The sequence below is a fragment of the Emys orbicularis genome, chromosome 7 (assembly GCF_028017835.1).
Source record: "Emys orbicularis isolate rEmyOrb1 chromosome 7, rEmyOrb1.hap1, whole genome shotgun sequence".
NCBI lineage: Eukaryota > Metazoa > Chordata > Testudines > Emydidae > Emys > Emys orbicularis.
Genome location: NC_088689.1, coordinates 93246008 through 93273561, shown reverse-complemented (window position 1 = coordinate 93273561; position 27554 = coordinate 93246008). Strand labels below are relative to the sequence as shown.

General features: G+C 40.9%; 1 protein-coding gene across 1 annotated transcript in view; it reads right to left on the bottom strand.

Annotated features, from left to right (window-relative positions):
• SYN2 (synapsin II) overlaps nucleotides 1-27554 on the bottom strand; it is a 442249-nt gene that overhangs the window by 161678 nt on the left and 253017 nt on the right. The window contains exons 4-5 of the mRNA XM_065408359.1: nucleotides 24369-24525; nucleotides 782-871 (exon numbers count right to left, since the gene is read on the bottom strand). Coding sequence (XP_065264431.1) covers nucleotides 782-871; nucleotides 24369-24525 — 247 coding nt within the window. The remainder of the gene's footprint in view (nucleotides 1-781; nucleotides 872-24368; nucleotides 24526-27554) is intronic.

The following is a 27554-nucleotide window of genomic DNA, read 5'->3' as shown; positions in this document are numbered from 1 at the left end:
TGCCATGTGGCGTGTGTGGCTGGCTAGAAACCTTCAACACCCAGAAATTCATGGATTAAGAGAAGTAGTAGCCCTTACTTGGCGATTCCTCAAAGACGATGCTCGAGGAAGCAGCCACATTGGGCCTCTGAAAGACCCCAGATCCATTGGAGAATTGCATCAAAAGGTATGAAGTATGTGGGGGCCCTGGGTGAGGTGTGAGCATTTGTTGAGTGAGCAGAAAATCTGGGAATTGTGAACAGCATCAGCTCAGGTGCATGAAGATAAGAGTTACTGAAACAACCCTGATTTTAGATGGGGGAGGGATAGCTCAGTGGTTTGAGCATTGGCCTGCTAAACCCAGGGTTGTGAGTTCAATCCTTGAGGGGGCCACTTAGGGATCTGGGGCAAAATCAGTACTTGGTCCTGTTAGTGAAGGCAGGGGGCTGGACTTGATGACCTTTCAAGGTCCCTTCCAGTTCTAGGAGATAGGATATCTCCGATAATAAGTATTCTGGGATGCATCACACAGGACTAGACTGGCAACACTTCCATAAAGTATTCCCTGCACTTTAGCATTTATATTCTTTCGTTTGTTAGAACCAGTTTGTCTATCTCAAAGCTGAAGGCAGTAATCTTTCAATTACCACAAAGATGCTTTCAAGAGGTTACCCAGTATTATGCCACTGGACATTTCCAAAAGGACATTTAAAAAAAACAGTGAATGAATGAATCATGGGTGATTATAGCTCCAGTTCTATCCATACAGTAATTGGCTTTTAATGTTTCTATTTGCACCTACCATTTCCTTGTGATTTGGGTAGAATGTTTGTTCAATTAGAGGGAACTTCTCCACACCCAGAGTTTTGGAGATGGATACCAGCTGGGCAAACTGTAAAAGAAAACAAAGAAAATAACAATGCTGAAGGACAAAAACCAAATTCTGCTGATATGACCTCCAAATTGTCATTCTGCATCTTAATTTTTACATTTCAAAAACTCAAGATCAAACACATATATGTATGTTATGTTCCTTTAAATTCAGCCAGATTGTGGTTCTTTCTATATTCTAATGAAGTGCATATATAACAGCTAATCATTCCATAGCATATATACAGATAACATACATTAGGCTAATGGCTTTAGATATCTTATACTTGACGTATCGTAAGTGTATTTTGTGATAACATAATTATATAAGAAATGTTACATTTCTGTAGCACCTTCCATCTCAAAATCTTGAAGTACTTCACAATTATCAATTAAGCCTCCCAGAACCTTTGTGAAGTTAACAGGTCATTTTGAAAGAAGGGGAAACAGAGAGAGGCGCTAAGTGATTTCCCAAGATTACACAGCAAGTCAGTAGGAGAGCAAAGAATAACATTTTAATTTCCTAGCTCCGTGTCCTGTGTCTTGATCACAAGACCATCCTTTCAATATCTTTAGTCAAGAAAGATCCCAATTATTTAACAGAATATGTGTTATGTGCGTTGTATGCAACAGTTTACCCAACACAGAAATGCAGTCACCTCTTGTGTGGATTGCAGTAACTAACAGTGCAAAGCAACACTATTCAGTAGTTTAGGACAGATAATGAAGAGGAATTCCATATTAAATATACACAACTCAGAAATATCTGTGGGCTGTATTATAACAGTTTAAAAATCAAAATCACTTGACATTACAGCTAAACAATTAAGGTTTCTAGGGAGCAAGAAGAGTTTGGCAGTCAGAAGACCCACTATTGTTTCAAGCCTCCAAAGCTTTTAGCATGTAGGTGCCTGTGATGTATTTAATTGTTAATATGCCAGCCTCAGACAAACAAATTAGCACAACAGTATGAATAGCACACTTCGCTGGTAAAAAAAAAAAAAAAAGTGAACAACAACAAAACTCTGTACCATAATGTAGTTGGATCAAATACCTTCTCTGTTAAAGCAGTTTAGCGCTCGGGGCATACTGAAAACTGTAGAAGGGAAATAAGGCTGATGAAAGCTTTGTGTTGGATTTACAACTGGCACAGAGAATTTGATTAATTTAATGGTGTTTATTTAGCTCTTGTTTTTCATAAACACGTTTAACTTTGTAAGACCCATGGAAAATGCCTTAACATTGAGTAGTTTTCAGCAAAAGATGAATAAATGCTAACTAGTGGGATGTATGCAGCGTTGCTGTAGCTGTGTCAGTCCCAGGATATTAGAAAGATAAGGTGTTTGAGGTAGTATCTTTTATTGGACTGTCTTCTGTTGGTGAGAGAGACAAGCTTTCGAGCTACACAGATGTGAAGAAGAGCTGTGTGTGAGCTCGAAAGCTTGTCTCTCTCACCAACAGAAGTTGGTCCAGTAAAAGATATCTCATGCACCTTGTCGAACTAGTTGAATAGCATATAATATACAGTTATAACCAAGGGAAAGGAAATGTTATGCAGAATACCAAAATAGAGAGGCTTACGGGTAGGATTCCTGACAGTTTATTATTTATCCCAGTCTCAGATTAAAGAACGTTGGAGCCTCACACACTAAGAATATTGGGGACTTCCCACCTTCCTTAAAGCACCTCTGCCCCATACATAGCCCACCCCACATAGATCCCAGAATGTCCCTCTCTCCCCCCCCAACATCCACACCCTCAAGTGCCCCTCCCACCCCATTCCACAGACATACCCCTGAATACCCCTCCCACTCCACATATATTCCAACAATCTGCCACCACCCTCCATTTACCCTGACAGCCCCCAACATCTTAGATCCACTGACCACAGCCCCCCAACCTCACTCTCCCAACATTCCCCACTGGCTTCCAACCCCGCAGACTCCAAATCACTCCCCACTCACTCCATAGCCCACCAACAAGTCGCCCCCAGGACAAGAGGGGTGGCCAGGCCAAATATGAGTGTATGGCATTGCAACCTGGAGCAAGGAGAGGTCGCAGCACCACTCAATTTTGGTTTTGTTTTTTCCCCCAGTGGTTGGGGGGCCCTGTACAAGTGAACTGAGGGCTAATTGGTTAATCTGGGCCTGATTTATTCCTATTCCAATCACAAAACTCTGGAAGCCCCTGAATTTGAAATCACAAACAAATTCTACCTATTAAGCACATAACTCTTGCCATGCTACCTGCTACTTCAGAATATACAGAAAACATGGTGCCCCATATTAAAAACCATTTATTTAAACAAATTTGTTTAAATAAAACCTTCTCAATAAGACATGATCTGTTTATTATATTTCACTACGGTGATTAGCAAACAGTCAAAAGATCAAATATCTAAAGAAAATGGAGAATCTGCACCATGTTTTAAGTAATTAAATATAATTAGAATTCAAGATGAAAGCGAGGAGACTAATTTAGAGACTAATAAGTCTGATGTATATAATGCTCCATACTCAACATTGAAACAAAGTGCAGTACAGAAAATATTTCTTCTCAGCAAGAGCAATGTTGGTCTAAGTCTCTACATCAAACCAAATAAGGACTAAAAACAGGATACAGGAGAGAGAGATGCCTAAACCAAACTCTCAGATCTATCTCTAAGTATTGTCTTACTTCCATTTCTTTTTGCAAAACCTTCCATCTCAAACTATATCATACTTTTGTTTCAGAATACTCCTGATGTTATGGTGTGATTACATTTTGTTAAGTATTTTAAAGGTAAGAAAACCTGGGGAAGAGGAGCTAGATATTGTGCATAAATTATAGTCATAAAACTTTTTTTAAATTGGCAATGTAACAACTGCATTGTACAATGGCAATGTAACAATTTTTAGATATATGTAATTTAAAAAAAAAATTGTACCATTAAAGGACCTATTCAAACTCAAACAAAATAAGGTCTGAGGATGTTCACAATCCAAATCCAGAGGTGCATTCAAAGTTTATAAACAGACCCTATCTTTGGGTTGTATAGGGGTTTTTTTTGGCTCCAAACCTGCAAAAACACAAGGAATATGCTTAACTGCAAGCATTGGAGTAGCCCCTGTGGTTTCAAAGACACAGACTCATATTGGCGACAGGGCAGATGTGCACAATACAATTGGCAACTCCAGAAGGCATTGTGACTCAAGGAAGAACAGTGCCCCCTGGAGAATCCTGCTGCACATAGGCAGTGTGGCTCTTGAACCACAGTTTAAGATGGTGCAGCACATGTTCCCACATTGGCTCTACCTCTCCCTGCCTGTTATGAGTAGACTAGGATTTAAAAGTGTGCTGTCAGATCATGGTAGCTAGTTTGATTTCACTAACACCTTCTAAAAATGTAGTCTAACAAGGCCTACTCACACTTTTAAATCATAGGCAAGATAAGGAAGGCTACCCTACTGTATTAGGCTAACGTCCATCCTTGTGCAAGGGCAAGATGGTTGTTTAGCGCATTCTTAATTGTCTAGTCTACTGTTAAATGTCTTCAGTGACAGGACTTACATGACATGCAAGACATAAGTAGACAGATGTTATTTAAATAAAAAATTAAGTTAAGTATTATATATGGATGCCAAAAACACTGGGGTATTTTAACCATTATCTTTTTAAAACATAAATCCATAAGGCTTCACATTTCACCAGGAGAATTTTCAACTTCTTAGAAAAGAAAGAAGTTCAAGTTCTTTTGGTTCTAATTTTAGTTAGTTGAGTTTCCTCTTCATTTTTAAAGACTGTGTCTTTGTCCTTTTCAGCTGTGACAGGGATGCGAAAGATTCACAATTAAATATATTTATGGCTTTCAAGGTTTTTCTTAAAAAAATTCTTTTGGCTTTATAACATTTTTTGTAATGTCTCTTTCATCTTTGCCTATAGATTTTTCTCTCTGAGAGAGAGCAGTGGATGGCCAGCTGTACTACTTCTACAACAATGCATCACACAGGTAATAGGAAGCACTTAGCCAGAGAGCTCTTTGATTTAATATAAAAGGCTCATGGGTTTTTGTTACAAAATGAATGGGACACTGTAAATTTGACTGCACGTACTGTACTATAGGCAGACGGCTAACAATTATAGAATTTCTGTTACCATCAATGGTAGAATTTCTGTTACTGTACTCAGAGAGTTGTTATTAATGGTTCCCAATCCTGCTGGAAAGGCATAATGAGTGGGGTTCCGCAGGGGTCTGTTTTGGGACCGGCTCTGTTCAATATCTTCATTAACGACTTAGATATTGGCATAGAAAGTACACTTATTAAGTTTGCGGATGATACCAAACTGGGAGGGATTGCAACTGCTTTGGAGGACAGGGTCATAATTCAAAATGATCTGGACAAATTGGAGAAATGGTCTGAGTTAAACAGGATGAAGTTTAACAAAGACAAATGCAAAGTGCTCCACTTAGGAAGAAAAAATCAGTTTCACACATACAGAATGGGAAGAGACTGTCTAGGAAGGAGTACGGCAGAAAGGGATCTAGGGGTTATAGTGGACCACAAGCTAAATATGAGTCAACAGTGTGATGCTGTTGCAAAAAAAGCAAACATGATTCTGGGATGTATTAACAGGTGTGTTGTGAGCAAGACACGAGAAGTCATTCTTCCGCTCTACTCTGCCCTGGTTAGGCCTCAGCTGGAGTATTGCGTCCAGTTCTGGGCACCGCATTTCAAGAAAGATGTGGAGAAATTGGAAAGGGTCCAGAGAAGAGCAACAAGAATGATTAAAGGTCTTGAGAACATGACCTATGAAGGAAGGCTGAAAGAATTGGGTTTGTTTAGTTTGGAAAAGAGAAGACTGAGAGGGGACATGATAGCAGTTTTCAGGTATCTAAAAGGGTGTCATAAGGAGGAGGGAGAAAAGTTGTTCACCTTAGCCTCTGAGGATAGAACAAGAAGCAATGGGCTTAAACTGCAGCAAGGGAGGTCTAGGTTGGACATTAGGAAAAAGTTCCTAACTGTCAGGGTGGTTAAACACTGGAATAAATTGCCTAGGGAGGTTGTGGAATCTCCATCTCTGGAGATATTTAAGAGTAGGTTAGATAAATGTCTATCAGGGATGGTCTAGACAGTATTTGGTCCTGCCATGCGGGCAGGGGACTGGACTCGATGACCTCTCGAGGTCCCTTCCAGTCCTAGAATCTATGAATCACAATTCATTGGTTGGATAATGACCTTGCTTACTATTTGCATTCTATTAGAGTGCACTTAATTACAGGTATGTACCAGTGAAAGGATAAAAGTAATGCTAAAGCTGCAGTGTGGGGTGGGTTTTTTTGGATGGGGGGGGGGAAGGAGGTAATTTAACTATGAAGTGAGTTACTCCAGACTGGCTATCTCTAATGATTAGAAGTTTATAATCCTAGCATCTTGATGGAACTATACACCTCTACCTCGATATAACGCTGTCCTCGGGAGCCAAAAAAATCTTACCGCGTTATAGGTGAAACTGCGTTATATTGAACTTGCTTTGATCCGCCGGAGTGCGCAGCCCCGCCCCCCCCCCCCCCCCGGAGCACTGCTTTACCGCGTTATATCAGAATTCGTGTTATATCGGGTCACGTTATATCGGGGTAGAGGTGTATATTATTGTGTACTTCAAAGATAAATTTCTTTCTGCATTTTTCTAGTGTGTATATGTACCATAGTTCTCTGCTGGAAAGAATCAGAACTCCTGAACTGTGCACCATCAATCCTATAATTCTAACAACTAGCAGAGATTTTCCTTTATCTCAGTTGATAGAGGCCTGTACTTTTTGAGCAGGAGGACCTAAGTTTTGCCCCTACTGCTGCTTTGAGATTCCAACTGCTCACAGAATACAGCATAGTGACAACCATGAACTCCTAGGTGGCAACACATATAAAGATAGGTACTATGTTTGCTCTTCTCCACTCCTCTGAGTGAGTTCTTGAAGATAATTGTTAACAGTTCCAAGATTGCTTCAGCTAGTTCCTGAAGTACCCTAAGATGAACTTCATGAGGCCCTGCATACATATAACTTATCTAAATATTCTTTAACCTGTTCTTACTCTATTTGGCCTGCTTTCCTCACCCTTGTTAATATTGTGTTGAGTACCTGGTCAGTGTTAACCCTTTTAGCAGAGACTAAGCCAAAATAGTCATTAAACATCCCCAGCCTTCTTAATGTAATCAGCTATTAACCCTCTTTCCCCACTAAATAGAGGACCTGCACTTACCTTTGTCTTTCTCTTGCTCATAACATATTTAAAGAACCTCTTCTTATTACCCTTGATGTCTCTTGCTAGGTGTACCTCGTTTAGCCTTTCTGATTTTGTCCCTACATGCTTGTGCTCTTCTTTTGTACTCCTCCTTAGTAATTCGTCCATGTTTCTACTTTTTCTAAGTCATCAACGATCTCCTGATGGAGCCATACTGGAATCTTAACATTCTTCCTCTCTTTCCTTCTTATTGGGATAGTTTTCAGGTGGGCCTTTAAATATTAACTCCATGAGAAAGTGCCAGCTCTCCTGAACTCCTCTTTCCCTTAGATTTTCCTCCCACGGGACCTTACCTACCAATTCTCTGAGTTTGTTGAAGTCTGCTTTTTTGAAGTCCATTGTCCTTATTTGCTACTCTCACTTCTGCTCTTTCTTAGAATCATGAAATGTATAATTTCATGATCACTTTCACCCAAATTGCCTTCCACCTTCAGATTCACTACCAATTCCTCCCTTTTGGTCAGAATCAAGTCTAAAATGGCTGTCCCCCGGAAATGTCCTCCACTTTCAGAAACAAAAAGTTGCTCCTAATACATTCCAAAAACTTAGTGGAAATTTTGTGTTTTGCCATATTACTTTCCCAACAGATGTGTGGGTAGTTCAAGTCCCCCCTTACTACCAGATCTTGTGTTTTGGATATGCCAAATACCTCATGCACCTCTTCTTTATGATTTGGTGGTCTATAGTAGACCTTTACCATGATGTCACCCCTATTTTCTACCCCATGTATCTTCACCCAGAGACTTTCAACTGGTCTGCCTCCCACCCTCTTCTGACTTCAGAACAAGTATATATATTCCCGATATATAATATACCTCCTCCTCCCTTTTTATCCTGCCTGTCCTTCCTGAACAAGCTATACCCCTCTGTACCAATATTTATCCCTCCAAGTCTCTGTGACAACAATTAAGTAACAATTTACTAATTTAATGTACTAATACTTCCAGTTCTTCCTGTTTATTCTCTATATTCCTTGCATTTGTGTAGACATGTAAGATGTTGAGCAGATTTAGGGACAGGCCCTATGGCCTTTTCAAAGGGAAGGAAGGTAAAATCCACACATGATGTAGGGGGATCTCTGTGATGTGATTTATCATGGGAGGTGGCTTTACTTAGGCTGAGACCTTTTCAGTAAGTGTGGATTCTGTGATTTGTATTGTTTATTCTTTCAATTTCTGTTGTGTTTAGCATGTGTTATTCTTGTTATGCTCTGCATGATACTGGCTCTCTATTGTGATCAGCCTACGTTACTCCTGTTATGCTTTAGTCAACATACTTTTCTAAAGGCCAAGTCTGCACACTGTTGATTTGTTATCTGATACAGAATGCAAGGACAGAGGGAGAAGGCAATTTCTTTCCATGCTACAGTTTACACAGTGTTGGCTGTATCTTACATATTTATTTTAATCATTATTTCTGGGCATGATAGACAGCTTGATAAAAGGAAACAAATTTTCAAAGTTAATGCAAACTTTGACATAACAGCTTAAGAATTAAACAGTGCTTCCCAAATCAGTTTGGCTACATTAAGGACCTATAAAAAAGATTTGACGCTGACAGAAGAACTTGATGTCCATCCAATATTTCCCACTGTTACAGTGCCAGGCCAAAGACAACACAATGTGATTATCAATGGGAAGACAAACCTTTTATGGATCCTGAAGCATGGTTAGAGTGAGAGTATTCTATACCTTAGATAGCTGACATGGTATCAATCACATCAGAGTGACACAAATGAATAATCACAGAGAACACTTGAATTTCTCTAGGAAACAAAGAAACACTTTTAATGAGTAACTGTGGAGCTCTCTCTAGCTTACATTTTACCAGGGTTGCTTCCATGGGAACCAGGTATTTCCAGAGCACTTAGAAACCAACAGTTGAAGATGACAAGAGCAGGTAGAGAATCAGAGTCAAAGAGAAAAAAATTCTTCCTCTTGGCTTGGAATGCCAAGGTAAGGAGGCATCTGACAAAGGGAAACACTTGGACAGGTGAAAGTCAGTGAGCAAACATGTAAACAATAAGGAAAGTGGGATTAATGAAGACTAGGAATGAAAGAAAGTAAGACGAGTTATAATCCAGTGCACATGGCTTGAGCGGAAATTCACATCCTGATTCTGCAAACTGCTCCATGCAGCCATATTCCTGCACTATTGTGGAGCCCCTTTTTAGTCAATGGAAGCAGGAGTCTGCCTGTATGAAGCTATTTCTAGGATCAGGGCCTTACTTTGTACTTATACACTTAAGACTGAGGAAGTTCAAATATAAGAGGGAATTGCTCATTTTACACCCATCTAAAGATATAATTATACAATGTTTATTTATTGCCACTTACTTAAAATGCACATGATGCCCATGTCTAGGTACATGTACAAGGAATAAATTTGAGCCAATAAAATCTATTGTCTCAACTATATATATATATAAAAACACTTCAATGAGGGACTTACTGCACAGATTATTTTTTAATATTGAATTTGCAAATGCAAGCGAAGTCAAAGTCTGTCCTTAACTTGCAGGCGTCTGAAACCAACAAGCAATGTCGGTTTAGTACCTACAGCACATTGTAAACTGCAACACTATCCTAGGGTATAATAGATAAAAGCAACAAGTGAATGCCAATCATAGCTTTACAGTTCCAGGCTTTTATAGTTGTATGTCTCAGCCTTAGCATTATTTGAATACAGTGATTTTTTTTGGTTTTGTTTTTTGTTTATTTTTGTTTTGTTTTTTTGCAGGAACTAATAATTTTAGTTTATAAAATAATTTATTATAATTTTAATAAAAGTTTGCATAAGTTTTCTGCCACTGGAATTGTTGAATACAACGGAAGCTGCAGATGGATGTCAGAGTTCCCACTGTTGTTCCACAGTGCAGAGAAGAGTGAGGCAGAGACTCACAACTACTTGCTACAAAAATCAACACATGACAGGAAAAGACTGAGGCTCTAATCTGCATTGAATGATTCTTATGATATTCAATGGTTTCATAGACTCCAACAAGTGACCAAGAAAACTAGGGACATAGTGTGCTGCCTCCAGCTTCAAGAGACAGTAATCATGACAGAGATAATACTTTATGACAATAATATTGTGTTTCAAGTCTATAGAGCCAAAGAACCTAAATCCTCTGTCAAACAAAGGAAACAAAAGAGCGATCCGCTTCAGCACTAAAGTAAAATTAATTGCTGACAGCAGCTGCATTTTCACAGTTTTAAGATCCCAAGTGTTTTCAGTGAGCCTCAAATGATACTAAATATTTCAGGGATATGAAATTGGTTGTAAAGAAGGATCACAATATCCAAACCAGTCTTATTTCCACTTTTGTTGCAACAGTAGGTTCAACTAGAACTATCAAAGTAACCAAAAGCAAAGAGAAAAATACTATGATATTGAATATAACAATGCTCCTGGTTATCTATTTAAACCAATATTTAGGAGTGAAATCCTACCAAAATCAAGGTCAGGACTCACTAGTTAATATTGTTTTAAGCAACGAAACCTAACGATTGAACTGTCTCTCTGGACAACTTTACACTAGGAAACACTGAAGCTGACAGTCAGGAATCCATAATGCAAAAGGAAAAATAGCATACAATGGCCCCAGAAGTGAACTGGCAAAACATACACCAAAATCTGGGAGCAAATACAGTGGAACCTGTTTATAGAAAAGCGAAACTGTAGGAAAGTCTCAAATTTCTTCAGCACTTTTCATGCCTCTTATAGCGTCAATTCCTTAAGTCCTTGCTTAGCCAAAACCTGAGAGAAAAAGAGAGACACATGCCACAAAGAAAAAATAACAATTTAGCCTAGAGGAAGGTGTGCACAATGGGCAGCCAAGAGACCATGTACAGTTCACAACCTCATTACTGACACCAATGCCTCATACCCCTACCCTAGGAGGCAGGCAAATATCTTTCACCCATTTTACAAATAAAATAACTTCAGAAGTTGCACAAGGTCACTTCAGGCTAAACTGGAAATAGAATCTAGCTTTCTAATATTCCAGACCTAAGCAGTCTCACCCATTTTTCCACACTGCCTGTGAGAATGGAATGAATGTGCCAAATCTATTTGCTTGGCCATGTCTTCTGTAACCACTGCTCTAACCACTAGACAATACTTCTCCCAGGGTCAATCACAGAACCCAGAAATCCTGATACCCAACATTCTGCTCTATTGCACAAGAAGTCTACCAGTTACTCTTTAGATCAAGCAGAAGGAGTCCTGGATTCAGACCTGGATTATGGATCTGAAAGGTCCTAGAATTAAAATTAGCATGTGATGATGCTGTACATAAAGACTGTATCATATTGCAATCACACAAGAGGGAAGATTTAAAGATGAAAGGTAACTTTAATTCTGGTATTTCCTAATTTTTGTTGCTTGATTTTATAATCTTAACTTGTTTTTAACATCTTTTTCGTATGTGGTTGTAATATAGCATGCACGTGCATTACTAGTGAACTACAGATCCTTTCATCCGTAGGTCACTGGTATATGTTTAAGCCCAGACTAGCATGGATTCAAAACTGTTCCCATCTAAATGATGTTTCGTAACCCTCTATATAAGATGAGTTTGGTAGGTTTTATTTTGAGGCTCCTACAACACAAACCAACCACCATGCTTTTCCCTAACTGGTAGACGGTACAGAAAGGCCAAAAACTGCACTGGCCCTAGAACCTGAAATATATCTTTTATCCCCTAGAGAAAGTTCCCCTGAGATCAGGGTTCAGACATGCTGACAGGATAGCATGTGTGGGAAATTTGTCTTGCTGCTGCCCTGTAGATAAAGAGAGGACTGCATTCCATAGGGCTGTAAACGTAACACCTTTCACCAGCACTAAATCCGCGCAGCTCTTTTTAAAGAACAAATGTATGGTTCTATGCAAATTTATTAGCCACTATGCAAATTAACACATTATGATGGCGCAAACCTTGGCAGCTGTGCCACTGTGTTGACAACCTTGGAATGCAGAGACATAAGTGCTTTACTGCGTGAGCAGGAGTAAGGTGAAGCCTCTGGTTCCCAGTGTTGCTGGTGGTGAGTCAAGGGGAGCTGGCCTGGCTATAGCTGCTCCCCAAAACATAACCAAATGGCCACCAAACCCCCCCACCCCTGCTTTGGCAGGATTAATGTGCTTTCCCATTCTGGCTCCCTCCAGTCTGACGCCCAGCTCCTTCACCAAGCAGATTATTCCTACCAGCATGGAAGGGGCAGTGGATGTACAGAGCTCAGTGCTGGGTCAAAAAAACACCTGACTGCCCTGCCCTGAAATCGCTCTCAGATTTTAGTTGTGGAGAGCTTCAAGAGAGGCTCTTCTTTCTCAGGTTTGAATGGAAGCCAGAATTAGGGTAGACATTTTCAACCCTTGCCCTTCACTCATGAAGATTTGCTGGCATATATATATAGGTGCAACTGCCAGCCAGATTCTGGCTCATTGTTTTGAGTTGATGCACAATTCCTGTTTTTGTTAATGGAACTGAGCACAGAATTCTCCATAAACAGCGATGGATAGCTGGTAAAGGGTTTGTGTTTTATGGTTTTAGTCATAGGCCTGAAATAGCAATGAAAAGTCCACGATAAAAGCAAATTTGCAACAGAGGGTTTTAAAAATGCTTTTTTTCTCCATGCACATTCATTTTTTAGCTTTGCTTTATATCTTCCAATAGATACTTTGACACAAGATTGAAACTTATCTGTATGGTTGAGTTCTGCCTATTTAGCATAGCTTCAACAATGGAGGTCAGCAGGAAGCTGGAATGAACACAACTCAATTCTCTCCCTGCAGAGTGCCTCTAAATTCTGTGCCAACCTGCTGCTCAGATTATCAGAGTGCAGACCTTTCAATAGAAAAAGGCATGCGAGAGCAAACTTTTAATAGTGATACATCCAGAAAGGGGAGACAGGGAGAGGAAAAATACAATAACATAACACACCACTGGAAATAAAAAGCACTTAAAATAGTCCATGAAAAGAGAGAAAGATGTGGGATTAGAGAGTGCTCAGTAGGAAGAGACATGAAAGCAGAGAAGAGAAAAGGCTCTCCAGAAGAGATGCAGGGCAAAATGCAACACGAGACACTGAGTTAAGCAAGGTTGGCAATAAGAGTAATGAAGAAAAAAAACATGTCAACAAACTTGTTAACAGGGTGCATGGCCACCTACTTGCAAAGATGAGGATAGAAACACATGAGGTTTGCAAAATTTATCTGAGTAGTAAACATCTCTTAAGGGCGGGGGATACAATTATGGCAAAAGTAAAAGCCACAACCAGCACTTCCTTGGAAACTAAAGCACGTTTCATCAGCTAGGATTTCGGATTTCAGATTAATTACAAGGCTGAAAGGAAATAAGTTTTGCCCTAACAAAGTGTTCCTAGGAGCTTTCCTGACATTTAAGAAGGTTAGTAACAATAACTTCCTGCAAGGAAGCAAATGAAGCCGTACAGATCTTTACAGGTATTTTTGTACATGCTTGATTCCCATCTGGGTCTCTACACATATAATGCCAAGAGCTTTCAGTTTCCTCTTGCCTTAAAAAAATAATGTTGATGTAGTTGCATTCTGGGTTTTAATTCTATCCTTTTCCAACTGTTGACCACTAGTGGTATCTTTTTTTCTAATTTAATATTTTGGTAAAATAGATGGCAGACAACAACATTATCACAACCCTCATCATGTTTTTGACTGTGCCAAATGAATGTATATTAAATCTGATCTAGAGCTATGCTCATAACTCAACTTATGTCAGTCTCATACTCTATTCCATTCTCTACTGAACAATGTAACTAATGGCCATTTACAAGGACTTTAGCCTGTGAAATTTATTGTGCTAATCTGATTGTCTTGAGATATGACATCAGAGAATGCTTCTTACTTGTGGGCGCAAACATACACATTACTTAGTGGCCAAATACAGACATAATTTAGAGATTTGAGAGGATGTCACACTGCATCAGTTCTGCAGATTCACATAGTATCAGTTCTGTTTTCATTAGAATACCTTGAAAGTGGAAACTGGGATATTTCTTCCACTTTTGGCAGCTCTTACATGACCAAGAAGAAACTGTAAAAGCAGATACAATTTCTGGTACATAGTAACTGCCTCCTGTAACCACCTCCAGTAACCAGGGTTTCCAGACTTTTCAGGGGGCACCTGTAAAAGGAGGGGTCATCTTCTATAACACTATAATTATGCAGTGGGATGACATACTATATGGGCTTCCATTTGCATAGGCACTTCAATTCAGCATCTCAAGCTAAATCCAATAATTATTGCCAGAACCTGCCTGCCTAGCAGTGCTAATTAAGATCATACTCTCATGCATTTATTGCAGAGCGTGCTAGTATGTTGTAGTCTATGTCATCCCTTCCAGAGGGGTGAATGTATAATTAATTTATCAACAGACCTGAGACATTTTTCCAGCACCAGCCATTTTTACATAGCTTTTGCAAGACACACCATCAGAAGGCAGAATGTAATTGACAAAAGCTCCACTAGCAATCACAGGAACTGCCATATTTTACCTTCACTGTAAAGAAACAGAACAGCTGCTGTAGGATTATACCTACTATAATTCATGTACAGATGTTCTTTTTCTCTGGAAAGTTTATATAAGTATGGACCTCACAACCGCAACAGTTTCTTAATTTTTTCATTGTTAAAATTTTCATCCCTTTTGTCTGAACACAGAAGTGGCAATCCAGCTGCTGCAATGCACGTAATTAGTGTTAGATAGCCAAGGTTTAACCAATTAAATACTTGTAGGGACATACATAATTATCCTGATTTGCAGTGGCACAGGGGCTATGGATATTAAAACTAGCATTCCCATCTAACTAGCTCAGAGGTTTGCATTCTATTAACTCCAACAGTTGTGAATTTTGTATAATTTTATTGCACGCAGTATGGCTGACCAGATAACTGATCAGTCTGATGACTCCATGGCTTTACAAAGTTGGATCTATGCCAGCAACATTTGCAAATGATATTAGAACCCAAGAGTAGGGCTAACAGCCGTTATCACTTATGAAGGTCTGTTCAGGTTCAAGAGGTTGTCCTTTAAGCTGTCTTCAGCTTCCAGATAATGAGACGTCTGATCTGGCATGGCTCCCTAGAGTTGTAATTCATCTTGATTATATTGTGAGGCATAGAGTCACTTCAGACATTTGTCACAATTTCCGTTAATTCCTGTTTTCTCATGGCCAGATCAGTATCAATAATAATGAACATCTCAGAAAATTAATTACTGTGCATTAAATCAGAGAAATACCAGCTCGCTCAGTCCAAAATTGAACAAGTTAGCTATAATGTCATAGATAGGATTGTAGATTGGTTCAGCTAGATCAGTGTAGTTAGGGTAATCCGCTGGCAAGCCACCAGACAGTTTGTTTACATTTGCACGGCCGCCCACGGCTCCCAGTGGTCGTGGTTCGCCGTTCCTGGCCAATGGGAGCTGCGGGAAGCGGCGGCCAGCACATCGCTGATAGACAAAGACACTGAAATCGGGAATTTGAGGAAAGGAGAGATACTGTGGGATTATGGGAATTTAAGTAAGGGACGGATCAGGTTCTTTAATGCTGCCCTACAATCACAGCGTGGAGAGGAAACCAGGCCAAACCAGAACATAGTTGCAGCAACTCTGGATGAACCAGAGAGTTGTGCCTGTCCAGGATCTACAATCAAATGGATAAGGAGGCAGGTAAAGGGCCAGAAGTACTCTTCCCCCAGAGTATGCGAGCTGCCATACCAAATGGGTGTTGAGAGCTCAGCCATGGTGTCGCACATACCCCAGTTGACAGGAATGAGGTTCCTTCCCTGAATACGAACAGACCTTCAAGTTGGTGCTACATGTTGTTTCCTGTATGAAAATGGCTCTTCAGTCAATCAAAGATGTATTAGGTTGGTTTCATCCGTCACAGACTTAATAGTAATAGCATCTCGTTGAAGGTCTGGTGGAGCCATGTGCACTAGCACATACAAACCGGAGGTTGGTGTACAAGGCAAGCAGCTGCTAATAATACAAGTGGCCAAATTCAGCTCTGTGTTGACAAACTGAGCATGGCAGCAATATTTGGTCAGAGCAAACATCAGGGCCAAATCAGATGTGTGGTGCACCGAAGGGTCTGCTCCCCAGGAGGTTCCTGATAGTTTTCATATCAAGGCAGTAGAGGAAGAGATCTTCATTTTCAGGTGTTCTAGTTGAGGCTGATAATGTCGAGTTTTATTCCCAAGTACACCTCTACCTCGATATAACGCTGTCCTCGGGAGCCAAAAAATCTTACCGCATTATAGGTGAAACCGCGTTATATCGAACTTGCTTTGATCCACCAGAGTGCACAGCCACGCCCCCCCCAGAGCACTGCTTTATCACGTTATATCCGAATTCATGTTATATCGGGTCGCGTTATATCGGGGTAGAGGTGTATGTGACAACTGGTTGGAATGGCAGTAACCATCCTTGTACACTGATCGAGATGGATCCATTGGTAAGACGGCTGTTTAGATGGAAAGTAGTTGCCACTGTTTTGGTTTCATTAAGAATTAATCTCCACTGCTGGAAAAATGTGGTCAGAATGCCCATGTCTTGACTGAGATTCCCTTCAATCCTATGGAAATTGTTTCTAGTGTCAGCAATACAGATGGCATCAGCATACACATACTTCTTGTCCTCCATTTCAGGAAGGTCGTAAGTGTATACATTGAACAAAACAGGAACCAAAACTGAACTCTAAGTAAGGCCATTGTGGAGACATTTAAGACAACTGATTTTATCCCCGACTTGCAAGATGAAGCTTCGGTTTCTAATGTTTTCTTGGATGAACTATACTATAGGCTTACAAGGAATAACTTGCAGCAGCTTGGCCATCAGCCTGATGTGCCACATAGTATAGTAGGCTGCCGTCAGATCAATAAGGACTGCACCAACTTTCTTTCCTGACTCAAATGCATTTTCTGTGTGTTGTGTCAGACATAGTACCTGATTTTGGGTGCATCATCCCCTTCTAAATCCACTCTAAATGCAAGGCAGAGGATGATTGACTACCACATTAATCACAGCAGGATTAGTCTCTTCATTAGCTTGTAGGTAACATACAGCAGAGAAACCAACCAGTAGCCCTTTGGGTCTGTCAATCGTTTCCCTGGCTTGGAAACAGCTATAACCTTTGCTCTGCACCAGATTTCTGAGATGCAGCAATCCTGTGTACAATGATTCAGAAATTGAAGCAGCCAGCTTTTGGTGATTGGCCCAAAGTGAGAGACTGACACATTCTGGACGTTATCTAGACCAGGAGCCTTGTTAGGCTGCAATTGATGTATAGCTAGGTCAAGCTCTTGATCAATAAAAGGAGCCATCAGGTTCGCATCCACATTCCGAGCCTGCCATATCTCAGCAACCATCATTGTAACTGCATGACTGAAACCTACCTTGATTAGGAGCTCTGCCATTAGCCACCAGCTGTGATGTGATGGATTTTGCTGTGAATAGTCTTCTCTCTCTTGCCCAGATTAGAACCTCTGCTGAATTGATATCATCCACCAGTTAGCCACAGAACACGAAGCATATGTCATCTTACTTCAGGAAGCACAATCTACTACTGACACTCAACTATCAATTCCTGGCTTTGCTGAAGTGTCTTACCTCAATCCTAGGCAGTACGAGTATGGGATGACATCCTAGGTCTGAGAAGGAATTCTAGCAACTTCAGTCTCATCATCAGGTCCAAATATTGTTATCAAAAGGCTAAAGGTGAAGGACCTGACTCTTATCAATGTCTACAAACCTCCATCTGTCAACTGGCCAACTCTTGTCTCAGCAACCTTCTCAGGACCTCCAGCCTACTCAGACAATTTTAATTCACACCAAGCCCACTGGAGGAACCCTGATGATGATGTAGCTGGAGTAAGGCTACAGGAGTAAGCATCAACAGTTACTCCTGATGGCATAATTAAAAATTATGTGCACAGTATTTGAAAATACTGTATATTTTATTTGTCAAATAAATACGGAAGCTCCAGCATGGCACTGGGGAGAACAGGCCACTGGTTGCACAGAGGTGGGAGATCATTGTGCAGCTCCCCCTGGGACACAGACTCAGCCGTGAGGCTGCACCCAACCCTGACACAGCACAAGGACTGGGCCTGCCCCAGAAACACCCCAGGGCCCTGCCCCTCCATGCCAGGTGCACCAGGTATGGGCAGGATCCAAGTGTGGAGGGGTTTAGTGTGGGGGGATCCAGGGGTGGGTTGAGAGGGTTCTGTGTGGGGCAATCTGGGTGCAGGCAGCTCAGTGGGGGATCTGGGTGCAGGGGGGATCTGGATGCACACGGGCTTTTTGGGGGGTTCTGGGTGCAACGGTAATGGGACTCTGCTGGGGGGTCCAGATGAAGGTGGTTGGGGCTCAGCAGGGGGGTCTGGGCGTAGGGAGGATAGAGCTCGGCAGGGGGGTCTGGGTGTGCAGAGTTCAGTAGGGGAGGATCCAGATGCTGGGAGAGTGGGGCGGGGATCCAGGTGCAACTGGCTGGGGCTCAGTAGGGTGGGGATCCAGGTGCAGCTGGTTGGGGCTTGGTAGGATGGGGATCTCGGTGTGGGTGGCTCATTGGGGAGTGCAGGGATAATGGGGCTTGTCAGGGGGGAGTTCTGGATGTGTGGGGAGTGAGGCTAACCAGGAGGGTCTGGATGCATGCGGGTTCGGCAGATGGGGGAGCACTCCCTGTACAGGGATCACTCCCCCTGCAGCTGAGGAGCGATGGGTGCAGGAAGTGTGGGGAGGGCAGTTTGCAGAGCTTCCTAGAGCCAGGGGAGAAACCTGGAGGTGGGTTTGACACAGCCCCACATGCTGTGCAGGGGAAGAGGAAGTCCTGTCCTCCCCTGCCAAGACTAGCAGATGAGCCCAGCGCAGGGTAGGAGCTACCAGCCAGGTCGCCCCCCAGTCCCACCTCCTGCCCCACAGTGATTTATCTCTCTGCCGGCTGCCCTGGGCACCCAGAACATACTGCTGCAGAGGGTTGTATGACTGCTCTTGTGGCTTCCCTTTGCTTCCCTGTCAAAAAGTCATTTTTCTGTGTGGAAGCAAAGAAATCTGTGGGGGACATAAATTCTATGCATGCACAGTGGTGCAGAACTCCCCCAGGAGTAAATAGTCAACCTGCAGCTTCTACATAATCCAAAGCAGCTGCCCACTTTTCATAGTAAAAGATGGACCTTGGGGTTCTTCTCCTGACCTCACCTTTTCTACAACTGGAGAACACCCTCCAGCAGTCAAAGAGTATAAAGTGCTTGATAAATTTCTTCAATCCCAGGATCAGCCATTCCCAGTCACAATTGGCATGCAAATTCCAACTACAAATGGACTCTAGAAACCTTGGTGGGGTTTCTGGAAGGTAAGGTGAGATCTGTTCCAATCTGAGTTGGCATCTGTGATAAATGAAGGGGGGGGCAGTAGATCCCTTTTATGGACACCCACCCAGCCAGTTAGCTACAAAATCCCTGTTAGTAGCTCTTCTCTATTTGCTTTATCTGTCAAGGGTTAAAAAAACCTGTTGATAAAAGGAAGGGAATGGGCACCTGACCATAAGAGCCAATAGGAGGGCTAGAACTTTTAAAAATTGGGAAAAAACTTTCCCTTTGTCTATGTGTTGTTGTTCTCTCCAGAGAGGAGACACAGAGCAGCAATGCTGTAAGAAGCTTGCACCAGGTATGAAAAATCATTCCTAGAAACTACTTATTGGAAACCCCAGATATGTAAGTAGATCAGGAAATGTTTAGGAAGACGCAATTAGGTTTCTCTCTTTTATTTCTGTAATGGTTGTGGACTCCTCTGTGCTAACCCCCAAATGCTTTTGTTTCGCTTGTAACCATTAAGCTGGACCTCAAAAAAACCATTCTTGATGCTTAATTATTATATTTGCTCTTTTTAAATCTAGCAATAGCCAAAGTTCCAGATGTATTTTCTTTCTTCTTGTTTTTAATAAAATTTACCTTTTTTAATAACAGGATTGGGTTTTTTATGTCCTAAGAGGTTTGTGCATATGTTGTTTAATTAGCTGGTGGCAACAGCTGATTTCCTTTGTTTTCTTTCTCAGCTCTTCCCCGGGGTGTGTGTGTGTGAAAGGGTTTGAGGGTACCCCACAGGGAGGAATTCCCAAGTGCGCCTTCCTGGGTTCAAAGGGGTTTTTTGCATTTGGGTGGTGGCAGCATCTACCCATCCAAGGTCAGAGAGAAGCTGTAACCTTGGGAGTTTAATACAAGCCTGGAGTGGTCAGTATTAATTTTTAGAATCCTTGTGGGCCCTCACCTTCTGCACTTGAAGTGCCAGAGTGGGGTATCAGCCTTGACAGCATCTCTTATGGCTCGAAATCAAATATTCAGAACAACATCAGTGCCGTCTACCAAGATTTTTGCTATAAAATTCTGGCCACTGCAAAGGAATCTATACCTCAGAGATTTCACCAACAATTCATTCCTGGACAGTCATCTGATGCAATTAGACTATATTAGGAATTTAAATCCTTCATAAGTAAACAGGAAGGTTTTGACAGAAGTAGAGGCTCTTTCCCCCTTTTAGATTAAGCCAGGTAAGAGCAACGGAAAGAAATCGTTCCAAATTGAACTTCACACATTCCAGTCAGAAATCCTGGAAAACTATAACTTCTGTCAGGATGGGAAAATACTCAGATTCTCAGGGAAGTGTATGCCTCCTTATTTGGGATTACAAGTATTGCTCTTTCCAGCCAGTTTGGTGTTATCCCATTCAAGATGCACCAAAGGGAAAGTGTCTCAGTTTTTGATCTAATAGGCTGAATCCAAGTCAGACTGTCAACTGTGCAGCCGGCTTAGTTTCTTTATTTTCACTTCTATTTTGAAATCAATTTAAGGTTAAAGAACAGTGCCAGATTGACAGCACCAGTGACCAAATTCGTCTCTTAATTGAATTTCTTTCAGTGTCCAGAACAGGGAAATTAAGGTTATCAGCAGTACTAGCTTCCCCTATACTGCTCCATCAAGGTGCATAAACTCAGGTTTTTGAATGACAACCTTTATGGCTCAGAGGGTATTTTTGCCCCCCAATTATATTCAGTTTTTTACTTGTCTATTAGCACTGCCAACAAGGGTAGCAATTAAAGCCAATTGTGATGGAGGTTTTGGGTGGTTCATTAGAAACTGCACTCTGACAATCGAGTGATTTCCCATGGACTAACCAGCCACCAGACAATATCAACCTGTGCCAGATTTAAAATACACTGTCTGTATCCTGTTATCAATCACTGGATGTTTTCAGACCCCGTTATAAACCACTTTTGGCTAAATAAATTACCTCTGGCTTTGCTCGTGCAGGCTGAGTCTATTTCCCATCAATTGTTAATGAAGACTGTGACTGATGGCTAGACCTGGACATCTGGTTTATAATTTTATATTAAACTTTTGAACTTTTATATAATTTTTCTATGAATAATTTCCTTATTCTATGCTGTAAATCTACAAGCTGGATATTAAGGCAGAAGGCTAACAGAACAGAATATTACTCATGCATCTCGTGGATGATTTAACTGAGTCAGTATGAAAGTTTAACTAAAGTGTGTGTCTATGGTCCAAACAAAAGGGAGCATTGGCAGGTGCATGAGCCTAGTTATTGAAGAGCCTTCTCTAAAGTAAAAGCATTTCTAAAATTTTTAATAGGTCATATTAGTCTTCTGCTCATAGAAGTGATTCTGCAGGTGCACTGTAACGCACATGGGCATAGATATAGAATATCATATACATGAGGAACTGAGAGGACGTTAAGGAGGGTAACAGATGCAGGACAAGGGCACTGAGCTATGTTCATATAAACCGTCCACACTTTTTAGATAGCATATAAACTACATGTATAGAAATGTCTATAGGTTCAAATCATCCCCTCAGTCATGCATTTTAGTGAAAACAGCTTTTCAGCAGCAGCCTATAGTTGATGATTAAGAAGATAAGGAAACTAGATGAATATACGTGACCAGTCTGACATTTTCAAATATCATTAACTTACTTATTTCTAAATGGTAATCTCTGAGAAATGTCAAAAGGCATTACTGTGGGCTATGTACAGACCAGGTTTCAAAATTTAAAACATAGACATCTTTTGGTTATCAGCATTTAGAAAGGAAAAAAAAATTCTCCTCCACATTCAAATAAAAGTCAAAAATCAGCTGAAAAATATTTTAATGTCATTTTTCTAAAAGCATTTATTTCTGGGCTGAGACTAGTATGGGAAACTTCAGCCAAAAAGGTAATTTTTTGAGCATCAAAAAATGGGATTTAGAAAAGAAGTGCCATCTCATTATTACCTATTGTGTCACTATCTCAATTTTATAACAATGTTTGGAAACTCTGTATATCAAATGCATGAAGTGACTCAGACTAAATATGTCATAGTTTCTGTAGCTTTATTATTTGTCTTGTAATAGGCACACTATTAAACAAGCTGCATATGCAACATGACTGAGATCTTTTAGTTTCAAATGTGCAACCTTACATTTGTTTTAACATAGTATTTGGAATTTACTAGAATAAAGGTTCAAATAATTCCTGACTGTTATGGACATGATCAGACTCATATGAGCAAAAGCTCCCTGCTGATTTTTTACATGTGACAAGATCAGCTATGAGCAACAGAAATCTTTCCCTTTTGCTGGGAGGAAGAACACAGTCATCTGAAAGTCCAGCACACTGTGCTTACAAAAGTGTTCTCCTGGCTTGCCAAGCTCAATGCATATCTAAATATTTCAAACCATTCGTAGCTCTAACAGCACTAGGAGGAGATTACAATGAGCTTTTATTCATTAACATTTTATTACACCATTATTGCATATAAATGCCACTGATTTTGCCTCATTGCCCAGTTTTATTGCATAAGATGAATAAAAGCATTAAGAAATGCCACACAGAGCAGAAAACAACAGATGCATTAAAATAACATGTGCAGCAATGTAAATAACCTCTCAATTATGGGGCATCTGCTTTAGTTTATCACAACATAAAAGGTTATAAAATTAGCTGTGTGCTGTGTACAGTAATGGCTGGTCGTTTTTCTTTGGCGGGCCTTTCTTAGAAAATGTTAAAAATAAAAATATTGAGGGCAGTTAAGAGGACTAGAATAAAACTTTCCCTCAATGGAAAAAATATGTTGTCAGGTGTATGTTTCCTCCTCATATTTCAGAGGAAAAACCTGTGAATCACTTATTATTTATAACCCACAGTAGTCTTGAAAGTTTTATTAGCTATTGGGCCATTGACTCTACTATGAAAAGGAAAGTAATTGCACCATCCATAATCTTCTTATGCTTCAATCTCAAATGAGCCTTTTACAACAATATATTTTAAGTCAATATTACTGCCTAACACATAGCTCTGTAGGCTCTCCTCTGACTGTGGTGCACCAAAAAGAGAACCATGTTCTGTTCTATCCCCTCTGTGTTTATAAAGCAAACTTAAACAGAACCTTTGAGGATCTGACAGGCCTGCCTAAGTGTAAGTCTGGACAGATCTGGTTTGTATACGAAAACTACCAAAACACAAGTGGCCCCAGCAATTGCCCTAGGTGTAACCGAGGGCAAAATCTGACTCTTCGTTTAAAATACACTGTCTGTATCCTGTTATCAATCACTGGATGTTTTCAGACCCCGTTATAAACCACTTTTGGCTAAATAAATTACCTCTGGCTTTGCTCGTGCAGGCTGAGTCTATTTCCCATCAATTGTTAGTACAAGATTATGAAAAGAGCTTTCAAAACAAGGAAGCTAATACCTTCATATTGCCTTGCTAGAGCACTGCCTAAAAATCATTCACAAGTAGAAAGAAAACAATGGTTAAGAAGTTAGCTTAGATTATGTTAAAAGCCACAAGTATGAAAAAAATTCTTAACTCACTTTTCCCAGAAGAAGCTGTGAATAAACACATCCTCCTCAATTGAGGGAGGATGTTAGCAGCACGTGGGCTTTCAGCCAGTTTCCTCACCTTTATTTCATTATTTTGAATATGTTCTCAGTCTTTACTCCTCCTATGCTGGCTCATTCATAATGTGACATAGAAATGCAGCTTGTTTGCTTTCTACCCTTTTCATTGCAGGTCAGCCACTCTGAGGAGTGACTCGATGGCTTGGAATTTAAATTACTACAAATAGGAACTCAAAAGAAAATAACCACTTAATTTTTTGCACCAGGAATCTACATTCAAAGCTTTATAATGAATGTATCACTTACCACCCAAGGTTTGTCGCAAAAATTATAGATTGACTCTAGGGAGTTGACACTGGGAATACCAGCATAATGCATTCCAATGATTAAGTTACGGAAGTCTTCGTTCTCAGCCATACTGAACGAATGTTGTCGAACAAGAACAAAATCAGGTCTGAATGACCTAAAGAGAAAAGGATATATAACTATTAGGCAATGATCAAAGTGTACTTTTTCTGATAAAAGATAATCTTAAAAGGGAAAGTTGTAGGAGCTGTTGGAGAGTAGTAGATGAATTAAAATAGCTTTTACAAGAGAAGTAATGAATTGAAGGTCAGAAAAAAAAGATTGTTATTGGCTGAAGTACAAAACCAGGTGAACATTGTTATTTTTGAGCTACAGCTTTGTGCATCTCTCTTCACTTTCTTGCTATTAGAGAAGTCATGATTACCAATGGTATCATATCCTTGTATGAAGAATAAGAGCTATAGAGGAATTTCAGGCTACAGCTACACCACGAGCTAGGGTGTGATTCCCTTGGTCATGTCTATACACTTTTACTAGCTCTCATCACGCTAGTGCCCATATAAATAGTAGTATAGCCATGGTAGCGCGGGCAGGAGCAGCAGAGACATGGTTTAGCCGTGCTGAGCACAAACCCACCTGAAACCAGTGAGTATATACTTAGCACACTTAAGCCATGCCGCCACTGCTACTACCTGTGCTACTGTAGCCGCACTGCTATTTACACTCATGCAAGACTGATGAGAGCAGGCGAAAGTGTGTATACGTGAGCAGAGGAATCACACCCCTAACTCATAGCGCAGACAGCCTCAGAGAGGAGTCCAGCTGGCGTACTTACAGATTCAAAAACTTATGCTAGATACTCCTTTCAGATGCAAAGCAGTACATCAACACTTCACTCTGATATATGATATACTATATACCACGTGCATTATATATACATGTTGTATTTGCAGTATTCTAGCTTCAGTTTTTTACCCTTTGTATCTCAGAGATGTCCTAATGTTTAACTTTGAAAACATGTGGGCTGTATTGCTAAATAATTTCAATGTGTATTTTATATAAATCACTGCCACTTCAGTCAAGCAGAATTAGATAGTTTAATGTGTTTGCTTTATTCCTTTTAACTGAACTTAATTGCTAATGATAAGTCCATTTTAGTACAATGGGGGTCTAATTTATCATGAATCAGCTGTCTTTAAAAAGCAGGAAGTTTGGGCAACATTAAATGTAAGCCTGTACAAATATTGAAATAGCTTTAAATAAAACAACTAATGTTTGTCAAATATCCTAACAGGAAGAACTTAACACCAAGAAAAACTGATAAATTTATGCCAGAAAATATTTTTATAATTTGGAAAACAAGTCTGACCACACAAACTTAGTTTTATCATAACTAAAGGTTTCTTTCTTACCCCTGCATCCTTTAGGCTGAGAAAGAGTCATCAAATTCCACAGCAGATTAAATACAGTGGGTCAGATTCTGTTCTCATTTAGACAGATGTAACCCCAAAGTAACTCCACTGACTTCAACACTAAGCAGTGTAAATGAGATCAGAGTTGGTTCTGTCCCTCTGGGAAGGGCTTCAGTGGAGTGCTGAAAAATCTTCTCTCCATTCCCTTGAAGCCATGCTGCACGGATCAGATTAGCACTCCCACTCAGCATGTCAGCGGGAGCCAAGTGCTTGCCTTAGGCTCCCCTTGTACAGCCCGAGGAACACCTGAGCAAGAATTCTGCTCCTGTGATACATGCAGAGCAGGAGGCAGAGTTCTATGGTCAGGAATAGGCCTTACTCCCCAGCCAGGTGTTATGGGCTCCTCACAACACCAGAGAGTAGAGCAGTGAGGAACAATGTTCCCAGATGACACTTCATACATAGCAGCCATCCCTTTGCTTCCAGAAGTCCCTTTGCATTATCCCTTACATTGACTCCGGTGAACAGGAGACTATAGACAGCTTTGCCATGTCATGAAAATAATCAAGTGCCGCCCTCCCTTTTTAATAGTTTCCATGAAAAAGAAAGACTGAGAAGAATATACAATTCAGGGAAGCACAGCATGTGCAGTCTTAGGCACTGTTGGAGCATAATTTACTGAAAACTAAGCCTTTAGGAGAAGTGGGCAAAAATAAAAGCAAAAACTAGATGTTAAGAACCAGACTAGAACCAAACCTGTCAGATTTGGAAATATTCCAATGAGGTCTCTCCACTTCCAGTTCCCAGCTAGGTCAAGAAGTAACGAAACACCGTGAGACAGCCTGCTCATATGTGATTTCCAGCTGGTGATGGAAACAGAACTAGACTTGTCTATTCTCAGCAAATTTTCAGCCTGATTTTGAGGAAGGATTCAAAAGGTTTGGATTAGAGATGGCTGGAAGCTGCAATGGTGGAATCTGGAACCAGGTCTTTTAGAGATTGGTGCAGGGCTGGCCTGACCATGAGGCGAACTGAGGTGGCTGCCTCAGGTGCCAGACGGTGGGGGGGCGCCACTAGGACCCAGAGTGTAGAAAATTGTGTCTGCTGCTGGTGCATATGTATTCTCTCTGCTCTAGATGCACAGAGATGGTGGAGTGCTGCGCTGGAGGAAGGAGGGCACAAGAGACATAACAGGCAGGCAGGAGAAAAGGTGAGAGGGAATAACAGAAAGCAGCAGGAGCTGCAGGGAGAGAGAGGAGGAGGAGCCTCTTATGTACCTCTCTAGCACCCCCAGGAGCCTGGACTGATTAACACCAGCTTCTCAGGGAGCTTCCTGTTTCCTGCTGCTTTCCTGAACCCACTTGAGGAGAACAGGCAGTCAACTGAAGTAGTAGGAGCCAATTAGGCCCTTAACACGCTGATATCTTCCCTCACTCAAGCCCTGCTACCAGCCTGCTTATTCGTCCCCTTCAATTGAGTGTTGAGAGCCACTATAGCTGGCACAGAACAGCAGTCTTGAGTGAAAGAAGAAAACGCCCCTCTGGGGCAGCATTCAGAAAAAGAAAGAAAGCAAAGGAAGCTTTTCTATCTAAGCAGGAAGGATCTCTCCTGAGATACATAGACACAAATGTTCACGGTGAGCCTTCTGGCTCCAGTGAGGATGTGAGTGGTGAGGAGATGCCTGATCTTCCAATTAGTCAGAGTGCAGGTGACCTAGCAGCTACTGCAGCATCCATATCTCCATTTCAAATGGATGTAACCATGCACATTCCTG